The following is a 14,059-nucleotide window of genomic DNA, read 5'->3' as shown; positions in this document are numbered from 1 at the left end:
TTGGAAGTGAACACACAAACTTGAATCTAACTCAGCTCAAAGGTGTTCAACTTTCTGTAGATGATTTTTCAGTACAATGTTTCATTGGTTTTAGTAGCATCTGAACCCTATATCTGTTACATAGCACCTAAAAAATCAAGTCAGATTAAATTATAATTTTTCATGAAGTCTATAATGTTTACATAACCTGTGAATTCAATCAAGGAAATTATTTTTGCCATAATGTACTTATATAAATTCACTTGTGTTGATGTGTGGTCATCTTTAATTCTCCTTCAATTCATTTTTTTAAAATTCTTCTTCAGTTCATTTTTTAAAATTCTTCTTCAATACATGTCATTCTTCATGACATCATAGTGCACCATAAAGCAAGAGGTCCCAGGCTTGAATCCTGGATATGACATGAGTATTTCATTATTTTTGTTCACCTTATCTATTTCATCAGTTCAACATTCGTCCCCATTTTTCCAATTAATGTAGAGAGCTAAGAACAACCAATGTAGCCTAGAATCCAATTCCATTCACATATATTGAATTCATTAGAAGCAATTCCAGAAAGGCTTTGTGAAAGAGAAACACACATTTATGTAACTCTAGGCAGAATAATGATGCAATGTTTTGTCAAAACTTGATATTCCCAATGTTTGATACACCTTTGGTCATTTTAAATTACCCTTGCATTGAAAGTATTGTTTTATATAAATGGTTCATACTTTAAAGTACTTGCTGAAAACATTATGACTCTTTTTCATTAACTTTTGTAATGATGTGTCTTTATATTAATTTTATTGTATAAATACTTAATTATACTTAATAATTAATAAATACTTAATTCATTATGAATTTAAAATTAGGACTGAGTTGAAAACCTTCATTATGGGTATTGTAAATCATTGATTATAATTTTATTGCTGTTATCACCATTATCATTTTAGATTTTAAGTATAATGTTACATGTAGAAATTGAAGCAGTATGTGATTCGAGTTCAAATAATATGTGAATTATGCATACAAAATACATCATTTTCACTAAATTTTCACCAAAAGTGACTACTTTTACTCTGATTATCGCCTAATTGAATCTACAAATATTTCAAGCAATATCTTGCTCATTTTGTATAGTAAAGTTACGTGGTAATTTACATTTAATTTTTTAAAATGTTCATTAATTGGCAAGAGCATGGTATTGCTTGAAAAGTTATTGGTTAAGCTCTGTTTGAAACCCTTGCATTATTTCACATTGGATGATCACATCTCACCATCTCCCTCCTCATCTCTTTAATGATTAGATGAGCTATGAATGTAACCTTGCTAATAATTCTGCGATCAATGCTTTAGCAATTTACACCTAGTTCATACAGGATCAATTAGTGATGGACAACTGAAACTCAGCAGTGCCTCCCCCTAATGGTAATGGTGCACTCCTTCCAAATCATATCATAGTCCTCATAAAGTATTTCATTGCGAGAGCGTGTCTACTGAAAGTAACTTTTTAGCTTAACATTATACTTGATCTGCCCCTCCCCCTAAACAGGGGTGCCCATCCCACCTAAGACTGTGAAAAAATCCCCCCCCAAAAAAAATCGTTCATCATAATCCCAAACTAGTGTGGATAATGAATACATAGTAATTGATTTTTTAAAAAATAAACTGTCCATATTTTTATAATTGTTCAAGTTTTTGAAATAACAGAAAGCTAGCTCATTGATTGGTTAAATGAATGTCATAATGTAAATTTGAATACTTAACACAAATTGTTACAAAACTTAAAATAGAAAATTCAACCTGGGCAAACAAATAACAAGCTGGAATTGTCTGTTAACTCAAACTGGCTTCTTTGTGTGACTGATGCAATTATTTTTTTACAACACATATAGAGAACCCTAGCTAGAAATTCCTATGCTGAGGCTAGAATATAAGATGCCTCCTTCAAAGAACTTGCCCCCTCCCTTTGGGATAAATATGATTATTTTAGTAGTGCATAGCAATAATTACATGGATTTTTATCCTAAGTGCAAATCAATTCCATATTTGATTCAATAATTTCTGTAACTGGGATCACTGATATGTGTGCCATTATTTTTCATTGTCCATTCATTAAATAAGAATCAATTATTTCTTGTGCACAGTAAACATTATTCATTACAACTAGCACTAAGTACTTCAATTACAAATGATGTCATTCAAATGTAATTATAACAAATGTGTAGAGATTATATCTTTAAAATGGTTCAACTCTCAAGTTGTTAAATTTCATATTTTATAACTTATGTTATTTTTTATTTGTAACACATTGCTCATGTTTTTTTAAAACTATAGTAAGGATATTGAATTCTTATATTTTAATTGTAAAGTTTTGGTATATTATTTATTTAATGGCATGATAATTCACACCTCTCTTCGGATTAGTTATAAGGAATTTATTTTTTGTGTAAATTAGTGAAAATTATATACATTAATTTCACATTTACATGAATATTATGTTGTTGTTTTTTAATTATTGAGCCAACTCTGTTGATATCGAATTTCATTGTAATTCAAGGCTGCAAATATGTGTTGAGGTAAAAATCTCACTTCAGAATTAGCAAATGCCCAAATTGACATTTTACTAAAATAAATTATTGAGATTGTATTAACAAAATCTACTACAAGTTTGTATCACATTGTAAATTTTTTCTTGTTTGGATATTCTATTTTGATATAAGTTTTTTTTTAGAATGAAGCAATCTATATCTTAAGTATGGAAATGCATAGTGAGGAACACTTATGTATTGTAATTTATTGAGGAACAATGGCATTTGTAGCAATTATGCTAAATATAAGTAGTATAATAGTATATAACTTTAATAGTTCTGGTAAGAGGCAATGTAGAAGTCAGTAATTAAAATTAATGTATTGTATTTTTGCATAGTGCATGGACTAGAAATATAGACTTTGGTTTACACATATGCTTCAGATATACTATCAAATATCTGCTGTTAGCACAAAGTATATACAAATACATAAATACGCAGAATTATATTTCATACATCTTGAATATTAGTTTTTGTTTTCTTGAATTTCTTCTTTTACTATTGCATGATAACTACAAAATGGAGACGAACATTTTTTCATATCAACATATATTTTAATAAAGCACATTTTATAGGAAAATCATTCATTGTAATGAAAGTCAGTGTTGAAAATGTAGTGAATAGTTTGTTCATATCCAGAAGCTAGCAAAGTTCTGCACGTATATAATTTTCTGTAGCTGTGACCAAACGTGCTTTTTGAGATAAGTGTATATTTTTTTCATATTTATATAGATATATATCGATGTCTATGACAAAACTAACACTGAACAAAATAGTGTTATGATATAGTATGTTGTTATACGTTTCTCTTATTTCTCTTTGAATTGATTTTTCTGCATCTTTCTTGTCTTTCATAGGAACAAGCTTATGGGTGTGTGTATTGAGAGAATTTTAAATTACGTATTTTATGCGTTGATAAATTATGAAGTATTTTATTTCATTCGGCATAACTGTTATTTGGTAATATACCCATCTATATGTTGCAGTCTCAATTAAAATTTAATTTATTACATGTGTGCGTCATAGATCAGTGATAATTTATGAAATATTGCACATATGATTTTTTTTAGTAAAAATGTTTGCAATCTTGTTTTGTCAATAATGGAGGTAAATTTTATTCACAATACTTGTTCTGGAAGTATAAAAAGCATGTTTGGGCACAACTGCATGAAGTAGTTCTTGAGAAGATTAGAGTTTAGAATTTTTAATGTAGGCAGTTGCATACTACTGTAGTTTCCTAATAGAATTACATACCTGAGTATTATTCCCTATACAGTAGCAATATAATGTTAACCTGTGTGAAATGATTTATAAGTTGAAAATGGTAGTAAGAGCTAACTAATGATTTTTTTTAAACAAATTACATATTGTTTTAAGCACAGAACACAAACTTGACACCAATGCAATAAGTTTTCTATTTTCCCGAGTTTAAGCCTGTTTTTGTTATTTTTTACTTTATGCACTGTGATGCTGCACTTCCTCTCCCCCCCCTTTTACCAATTTCTGTTTAAAGAAGAAATTATGAAGTCATGCTGCACTTTCATAATTCATGCTTTTGTTGCTTCTTCTACTTCTTAGCTGTTTTGCCAAGCTTTGCTGGAACTGAAAATGGTGCTTTGTGTGTCCTTTTCTAATGCATTGTGTGCCTCTTTTCATATATTTCTTTAAATTTAGGACTTGCATGATTCGGCCCCTGGTGATATTAAGGTAAAGTTTAAAAAAAACTGTGTGTTTTGATTTCTTTTATTTTTTTAATATATGTAAAAGTTTTAGTTTTTATGAAAAGAGGGTACTGTTTAGGACAAATTCAGACATTGATGTGGTTAGTGACTTAAAATTAATTATTTTTAAATAACTCTATCAGTAATTAATATTCAAGTCTGGAACATTGCAATAACAGCTAAATTTTGATATTGATGATATATAATTGCATTGAACAATGGTTGTGTATTAATAAAAAGTTAATTATATATATTTATTAGTCATCACAGCAGTTTTCAGTTAGTTTTTGATAATTCAATAGTTTATGATGATTGCATTGTTTATTTTCTCTTCAAAAGTTTAAATAGCACAATTCGTTTTCATAGTTTACAGTAGTTAATAGAGTTTCTTTGACTTGTCTTCAATTTTTTGACATACTCACCAACAAATTAGTAATTTCAACCAGCATCAATATCAAAGTTGCACCAGCAGTTCAGTAGTATGCAATCATTTTTGCTTATTATTTATCTATTTATCTATTTTTTCTAGCATCCAGTCTCCTGGCAACCTAGTGCAGATGGGGCAAAAATGATAGGTCACATGATCTTAAAGAAGACTGTTCGAGAGGGGGTCGGGCCGGCTTCCAGTGCTGTAATATTAGGACTCAAAGTTGTAGGTGGGAAAAAATTAGAAAATGGAAAATTTGGTGCTATTATCGAAAAGGTGAAGAAGGGAAGTATAGCTGATACAGTAGGACATCTCAGGCCAGGTAGGAATTTTTAAAATTTTATGTATGCAAACAGAGTGTCTTGGAAGTTTGAAACCATAACCAAATCACTGAAATGCTGCACATGTCCTAAATCTTAAGCAGGAATGGATTGTGATTACAAGTTCCTGCTCAGTGACCATAGCATTGACAAGAATTGGCAACAAATCCACTAGTTCCATATGTCAATGGAGCATGGTTCTGACTGTGGCATGGTATGGGATTATCAAATCAGTAGTTTATATTTCCTTCATAGGGAGATATCAAATTCAATTTTAACTTGCAACTACATTACAAAGTAAAGTAAAAGATGGTAACAGTAGTATAAGCCGGAGACACATTAAACTCGTTTGTTTTCAAATAGAAATCATTGCTACTTACCTCATATGCATAGCGGAAGATTTTTCAAGCTGGGGATAACTTTTTTTCCCATGAAAAAAGCGTTATTTTTAACATTATAATCATTTATTGGTCGTTGCTAATTCGGCGCTCAAATTTTGACTCACGTTGTCTATCGTCAGCTGATATGCAGTATCGTCAGCTGATGTGCAGTGTTTCCAAACTTATGAACCGATAAATGCCGCACAAACTATTCACGAAAGGTTTTGAAGCGAAAATTGAGGCTATACTCTACTTTACGTCCTTATCTGCATGGTGATTGCTTCTTTGCGTTCGCGGTGCGCGATCGTGGTGCGGCACCCGGCATCTCTTCGGGTAAGTACCTTTTTCTTTTTACACTTTCTGTTCACGATAGCCCCACTATCCATTCACGGGGTCGAGGTATGCCTACGAGGTTAGGTTAGGCCTGTTAGGTTAGGTTCCATTAGCACTCATTTCACCCCTAAATATGTGCTTCATCATCTAAATAATTCCTCAGTACGTTCAATTGCGCATCTCTTTGGGTAAGTACCTTTTTCTTTTTACACTTTCTGTTCACGATAGCCCCACTATCCATTCACGGGATCGAGGTATGCCTACGAGGTTAGGTTAGGCCTGTTAGGTTAGGTTCCATTAGCACTCATTTCACCCCTAAATATGTGCTTCATCATCTAAAAAATTCCTCAGTACGTTCAATTGTGCATATCCGGACAACATCGGTTTTTCTCGATTTACTCCTTCAGGAAATTTTTGCTCGCTTTGGGATTTACGTTGTTGAATTCTCTGTTCACGATAGCCCCACTATCCATTCACGGGATCGAGGTATGCCTACGAGGTTAGGTTAGGCCTGTTAGGTTAGGTTCCATTAGCACTCATTTCACCCCTAAATATGTGCTTCATCATCTAAAAAATTCCTCAGTACGTTCAATTGCGCATATCCGGACAACATCGGTTTTTCTCGATTTACTCCTTCAGGAAATTTTTGCTCGCTTTGGGATTTACGTTGTTGAATTCCTTATAAAATAAGCTTTCCAACGATATATGACACGTATTCCTTAGGAAAAGGACGTAAACTAGAGTCTTACCTTACCTTGAAAAAAAAAAAACCCGCTTACACGTCATCTTGTCAAACTTCCGCGTGGTTGCTACACTGTGAGGGGGTTACATAACCGAACGCATGGAACATTTGATTCACGTAGTCGACGGTAATGGCGGCACGAGCTATTGTACAACGGAGATGCATGATTGACGAAAAATACCTTATTTACAGGCAAAATACGTTGCACGATTCTAAAAAACAATTTCCCCGGCTTCAGAAAGTCCCCAAGAACGCAATTCCGTAAGTACTTTCTCGTCTTTTCTCCTGTAAATTTTAAGAAATCCGTCTCCGGCTTATACTACTGTTACCTAAAAAATAAAAAGTAAAGTGCTCCCCTGTGCTTTGCACCAGGCCATGATACTGTATAGGGGGTGTGGAGTTAGGGTTCCACCACTTTCTTGATCATGGTCTAACATGGAGGTGATGTGATCATCACCACACCCCTGGCTGCCTTTATGCTACAGAGTTTCCTCCAGGTACCCAGAACAATAATGGAATAAAAAGAAGAGACACAAATAAAGAAAAACACACACCCACACACTACATTTATGAGTAGGAGATTCATACAAATTAGTTTTGTGTACAATAGAAGAATGCATAGGTAAATATGTTACAATGTGGTTAAGAATTTGTCAAGGATTTGCAAGACAGTTTAAGAACGCTATTCAAGGGAGCTTGAAGAGAGAGATTGCTCATCTAACAGTAGATTCTTTAGCTCATTCTTAAGTATGCTAGGATCGGGGAGGGACATTGTGGAGGGAGGAAGTTCATTCCATTCTTTGGCCGCTGATTTTAAAAGTGCCACTTTCGATAATTCTAGATCCTTTCAGTGATTTTTCTCCATGGTTTTGAACAGGATGCTACATTACAGTAAACAGGTCTTTGCATGACTGGATATGCATTTTTCCAGGATGATGCATCATGTACTATTCCATACAGCGCACATCTCCAAGGGGCATCCATAGGATATCCACAATGTCCAGTTCACATCCATGGATATTGTGGAAATCCATGGACGTCCCAAGCTTGTCGTTGCAACTAAGAAATAATTCACAATGAACGTTGGTCATCTCAGAATCTGAAAATTCCTTGTCAGTTGTTGAATCGTGACTGCCTTGTAGTTCCTGGTCACTAGCTGTGAAATCAGAATCACTGAAGAAGAAAAAAACAATTTTCAAAGTTACACAGTAATAAATGCAACACTTTTCTCACAACAGATTGAGCAACAAACAAGCTTTTCCCACACATACCCTAGAATCACTGCTCTATCATGCTTCAAATGACATCTCTTGAGGAAAATATGAAAGTGCAAAGAAGGGACGTCGTTAGGGGGGGCCCGAGGGGGCACTGGGCATCACAAATGTCTACGTGGCCCAGACAAATGTTTCTGTATTTTATTGGAAATTTTAATTTAATGGCAAATATTGCAAAATTGTTCTTCAGTAAAGTTTGCTTACAGTTTGAAATACTGCTCCCAAATTTCCCGCCACATGAACGCCAAAGCAAGACTTGTCTTTCTAATACTCATTTTTCTACTTCTTGCCTGTCGAAAACAAATGCAACGCAGGAGCTGCTGCTAATGATTTTATAGCCCATCCCGTTAAGGGAACTCGGAGGTCTTTTGAAGAAGCACCTTCCCTTCCTGCCAGGTCAAAATTTCGGCCAAATGACTAGTAAGCGGTAACAGATGTCACTCGGGATCTACATCACTCCTTCCGGAGCTCTTTGGACACAATTTTCATTCCTGTCTCAGATTACGGAGACAGTTATAGTGTGGTGCATGTGATAGAAGTTGCAAGATAAACCTTTAGGGGGGATTGCTGCTATCACATGGCTATAATGAAGAAAAAGCCACCCCTCATGTATGAAATATAACGAGGTATGCACTAAATCGTGCTATGATCCCAAGGATCCTGGGTTTGAATCCCAACCTGAGCATGGATGTTTGGGATGTTTCATCAATTTCATCATATCATCACTCATCCCTATCTTCGGAAATTAGCCAGTCTTCTTCCCATGGGTCAGTGTACTCAACTTGTGCAATTTCGAGAGAACATTTTTTAATTCCACTTCTAGATTGGTTGGTTATTTTTCGTTGCTTTTCATTAATTGCGGCGGTGAGGATGAATGATGAACTGAAGAAATGGTGATGGGACAAGCATGGTACACCCATGCCTGACCAGAGTTAGAGCATGGGGCATCTGGCTTCATAGTGTATTACACTTACTTGTTGGAAGCGGAATTTTTTAAAAACTGTAAAAGTGGGCTGAAGGAAAGTACCATCGCTGGGTGCATAAAAAGACACATTCGGTTCACGTATAAAAATGAAATTAGCCACTAACTGTGCGAAATCTGTTATATCCAGTGCCATCAAATATTTAGAACACTCACAGACAAGATTATTTTTTACAAAATTATTCCATAAATGCATGTAAAATTTGTCATCCAACGTCATCATTCTTGAAGTTCAGAACCAGACAGGGACCTCCCCGAAGGGCAGTGGGTAACACGATCGCCTCAAAATAAAAAGTGCTAGGTTCGATTCTGGTTTAAACTATATACATGAGATGCCCAGCAGAGGATTTATTGGAGTTATATTCCCATTGAAACCCTAGCATGTAAGTGCCAGGGTGAAAGAAAGAGGAATGGAATGTTTCCAATATTTCGGTTATCTTGGCGCAAGTATACATCACTCAAGGCTTATGTCGGCATCTATGTTACATTATGAAAACTGAAATAACAGACAACATCCATTTCTAGTAAAATTCTATTCTCAAAACCAACATGGTTATTAATATTGCATAATGATTACTTATTGTTACACACACACACACGTGCGCTTACTGTACCACAGTAAACCACCAATATTAATTAAAATAGGGAATGGTGTTTACGGAGGCCACTCAAGTATCAACCTTTCTTCCACGTACTACACTGTGGACTGCATTGCTGCAGATTAATGAGGCTCCGATATGTGAACCTGACGGGTTCTGTTTTGTCTTGTCAATGTTGCTTTGTGATTGTCCTTTCATCTTATCGCCATTTGTCCTCAACACCGCGATTAAAGCCAGAGTTTTTGAGAACTAGATATTAGCATAGGAATAAAAGGGGAGGATAACAATGAAACAAATGTATCCACAATTTCCAAGTTTTTTCCCTGCAATATGCTTAAATTCACATTTTTTCTTTCTTCTTCTTCTTCTTATTATCTTTGAATAAAGCATTTTTGCTATAATCAATGTCATCTAGCTACTATTCATCATATTTGTTGTGATTAACCGAATGTAAATAAAGTGATGCAAAAATAAGAAATATACAATAAAATACCAAAACAATCAAGTCAATACTTGTGCCATCAAGTGTTTACGTGCATTTTCATCATTTTTGTTGTCTATTTGCCTGCCGTATTAAAAGCTTTTAGCGTCTATAAATCTTCACCCCTGCTTATTACTCTAAGAAACAACAGCACTACGTGCTTTGTAGTACTGAAGTATGAGAAACTCGGAAGGCAGTTTCATCTTGATGTCAGAAAAACCCTCCAGTGGTTGTAAACACAAGAGGGTGGAAAAGAACCCAGTGGACCTTCTGACTTCCTGAATGCTGACGGCAAAAAGTATGGGATGTATCCCATTCTCTTTCGCCAATGGTCTGTCCGTTTCATTTCATCTTTCTTCACTACATCCTAAATGCCAGTGCGCGGGGTGGCAAACCCTCAAATTTGTCTCTGTCAGCTTCAACACAAAAGAATCATGAATATGTACTCTCTCCAGAGATAGTTTATGATGGAAAATCGGTAGAAACCTTGTTTCACAAATAAAATAAATATGCCGCTGTTCGGTGTTGGGCTGTCAGAAGAACTCACTGCTTAGAACTGTGACGTTCTACCATGCTATTACGTACTCAAGGGTATTACCTCAGGGGCCGTGGGCATTTAGTACTGGGCTCCTGATCTCACGACCAGCGGTTCCAGGTTCAAGCCCAGGTACAACTGTGGGTGTTTCCCACAATCTCTAAATTTATTCCATGTAATCATCCTCGTCGTCACAATTGACCTAAATTCGGAGCAAAACGACGTAAAGTAAATAAAATTACAAGACCCAGTGGCAGTGATTAGGGGTGTGTGTGGGCAGTCCCCCCACTCCTTGCCATTTTTGGCCCCGCACTATGGCCTCTCAATGTTAAGCCTTGAATTCCAAGAGAAGGTAAACTGTCATTGGAGTGGTAACCTAAGAATGAAAAAGAAAGTGGCAAATGAAAAACCCCATTAGCCGCCCCCATGATGGAGTGGTTAGCACATCATGCTATGATGCCAGGGATCCCAGGTACGAATCCCGGTCTGAGCATGGGTGTTTGTGAGTGTCCATTCATCAATTTCATTATATCATCCCTCATCCTGATCTTCGCAATTAGCGAAAAGTGGCAGAAAAGCGAAGTAAAATAAATCAATCAAGCAAAGCCCCATTACTGGCCTCCCCGATGGCGCAGTGGCAGCATCGCTGCTTGTAATCAAGGGATCCCCGTATGGATTTTAGTGGAATCACAAGTGGTTCGGATCCCCATTTAAACTGTAGGTCCAGTCTCAATCAACCATTTTTTTGTGCAAAAAGTGGGCTTAAAACGCCAACTCAATCAAGAAAACCCCCATTAAAATTAGCCACGATTGCTATTTTTTCTGAGTACAATTTTCACCCCCTAGAGTGCATTATCCAATTTTACAATTCTACACCCCTACCCCAGAAAAACATCCTGCTTACAAGGGTGAGTGGCACGCGTATGTATATGAGAGTTGTCTGTCTCTCATTCTCTCTAGCTCACTCTCATATTCATATATATATATATATATATACCCACATTCATAATGTTGGTTGTTGTTAAATTTCTTAATGGTTTGAAAGAGAAATGTCTGACATTTGCCCCCCCCCCCCAACTTATCAACCTAGCTACATCCCTGGTGCAAAGTCCTGACAATGTGTTCTTTCATGATAAAAACATAGGGATCTGAAAATGGTCACAAATATTAGATAACTTGGGGGAAAAATATTCGACCAGAATTTGCCACCTACATTTACTCATGAAGGAGTTAAAGTTAATTTTCCCCCAGTGGAACTGCCTTTGCATTGGAGGCCATGGGCTGTAGCCTCAGATTCTCCCAAATTCAGGTCTAACCCTGACTCAACCCCCATAGCTCATATTGGCTCTGCAAGGGAACTGCTTTTACCTCCTGACATTTACAGTACATGCTCATATTCCATCTTGATGCAGTTAGTTCACTCATTACATAGCCAGGCACATTCTGGTTTTGGCCAATGTCTTGAATTTGTATTGGTCTTCTAGGATCAGTGACAGCTGGATAAGTCAACAGCATATGGTAGCCCTCTTTTTTCAAAATATGTCCTAATTTTAGACATACATCTAGCATCCTGGAGCATTGGGAAAGAAATCGTAAGTGTCCTACATTTTGGGCATCACATTTAAGAATGTGATGTCTTTCGATGATAAAAGTTTGGGGAAAAATGACTCCTTGATGGTTGATTGTTTGATTTGCTTGATTTTACTTTGCTTTTTGTGCCACTTTTGGCTAATTTGCGAAGATGGGGATGGGTGATGATATGATGAAATTGATGAATGGACACTCACAAACATCCATGCCCATGCCGGGATTCGAACCCAGGACCCCTTGCTGGTTGAAACTAGGGGTGTGCGCAGTTATTACTGGTTCTTGAAAAATATAAAAATAATAATAAAAAAAATCAATGCCAATCCTGACTTCATGGAATGACTTCTCAATTTTCAAGATCCAAAACAGTCATGAAATTGGGCCGCCCTGATGGCATAGAGGTAGAACTGTTACTATGTAACTTACTGGGCATGATTCCCAATGAAGGCACATTGCGCAGTGTTTTGTTTTTGATTGATTGATTGGTTTGTTGTTTTAAGTCTACTTTATGCACAGGAAAGCTAATTGGGACTGGACCTACAGTTTAAAGTGGATCCAAACCATATATCGAACCCAGGACCCCTTGATTACAAGGTGATGACGTTACCACTATGTCATCGGAGAGGCCGCACAATGTTTCGGATCCCAGTTTAAAAACTGATGGCCCAGTCCCAATTAGGCTATCTCACATGAAAATTGACTTAAACAAACAGAACATTTCATATTGTCACACATTAAAGTGCTTAAATTGTGAAGTTTTTTCAATGCTGTAAATGTTGAAAATCTGTGGGAAGGGTGAAGCAAAAACTTCAGGGCAAAATATGATTTAAAATTTGAGATTATACCAGTTTTTGGAACATTTCCCATATCAGAAACTACCGGATGTTTTTGGAAACTATGAACATTTCCCATCCTGAATGCCTGAATTTTTTCCCTTCCCTAAACCCATCCTGACCAAGAATGTACAATCCTTCACACTCCTTCTTGAAACACATATTGTACTGCTATTGATTAATAACTTGGGTATTTTGTACTCAAATATGCATTTAAGAAATTATTTTTGAACTGAAAATATATTATTTTCACATTATTTGCTAATAATTCCCAATAATATTTTTACTTAACCTTTAGTGGCCGCGGTGGCTCAGTCGGTAACGTGTCTGACTACCATGCTCAAGGTCCCGGGTTCGATCCCCGGCCGGTTCAAATCCGGGAATTTTTCTAACGATGGAAGCAGCCCCGGCACCCACCCAGCGTCGAATAACATGGGTACCTGGGGGAAACCCTGGGGGGGGGGTAAAGGCGGTCAGGGGTGTGATGCTGATCACATCACCCTCACTCACGACTGAATCAAGAAAGTGTGGGGCGTTACCCCCACACCCCCTATACGCCTTCATGGCGTGGTGCTAAGCACAGGGGAACACTTTACTTTTTTACTTTCGGGATGCACACCATTGTAAATGTTACAACAGCATTGTTCTTTTGTTAATAACGAAGACATTTGTTATCGTGCATCGTGGCACCCGTGTCTATTCTTTGCTTTGACTCTCCTCCACCACTTCCATAAGTTCAAGTAACTTCCCTAAAGGTTTGTCAGTGGCAAATAAGGTTTCGAACAATGAATGTCAGTGAATGTTGTACTTTTTACAACACGTGCCTTCTCATGTAGTATTTTATTTTTGGTTGTCTTACTTTTTGCGAGCAATTTTGTTTTATTCAGCATGTCATATGGATTAGATACAAGTGAAATAGAACAATTTCTTCAAGAACCTTCAGGCGAGGAGAACGATGTAGGTGTAATTAGTGATTTAGATTAAAGTGAAAGTGTCCTGAGTGAAGAAAATATTGAGCATAAAATTCTCAAGAAAACATTTGCTTACAGTGTGTGGATGGTAAATTCTTTTGTTTTCTTGAAAAAACCTTGTCGCCGATATAAAATAATAAAATAGAATATTAGAATTGATGTTTTAAGTCTACTTTAGGCACACATAGGCTAATCAGGACTGGACCTATAGTTTAAAATTGGATCAGAACCACTGTGTACTGTGCCTCTAAAATTAATGAAATAATCTCACCCAGCAAAATAAATTAAAACAATTTATAAT

At 36.2% G+C, this 14,059-nt stretch overlaps 2 protein-coding genes across 7 annotated transcripts in view; both read left to right on the top strand.

Annotated features, from left to right (window-relative positions):
- Rim (Rab3 interacting molecule) overlaps window positions 1-14,059 on the top strand; it is a 500,966-nt gene that overhangs the window by 367,524 nt on the left and 119,383 nt on the right. For 5 of the 6 annotated variants that reach the window (XM_083129798.1, XM_083129799.1, XM_083129797.1 and 2 more), the window contains exon 5: window positions 4,824-5,043. The exons of the other annotated variant lie outside the window; for it this stretch is intronic. In XM_083129798.1, coding sequence (XP_082985924.1) covers window positions 4,824-5,043 — 220 coding nt within the window. The remainder of the gene's footprint in view (window positions 1-4,823; window positions 5,044-14,059) is intronic. 6 annotated transcript variants of the gene reach the window in all.
- The window catches only part of botv (exostosin like glycosyltransferase 3), a 607,246-nt gene that overhangs the window by 525,414 nt on the left and 67,773 nt on the right, over window positions 1-14,059 (top strand). The window lies entirely within an intron of this gene.

The sequence above is a fragment of the Lepisma saccharinum genome, chromosome 10 (assembly GCF_977018435.1).
Source record: "Lepisma saccharinum chromosome 10, izLepSacc3.1, whole genome shotgun sequence".
Lineage (NCBI taxonomy): Eukaryota > Metazoa > Arthropoda > Insecta > Zygentoma > Lepismatidae > Lepisma > Lepisma saccharinum.
Note: the sequence above shows the minus strand (reverse complement) of the source record. Positions and strands in the feature narration are given on the sequence as shown.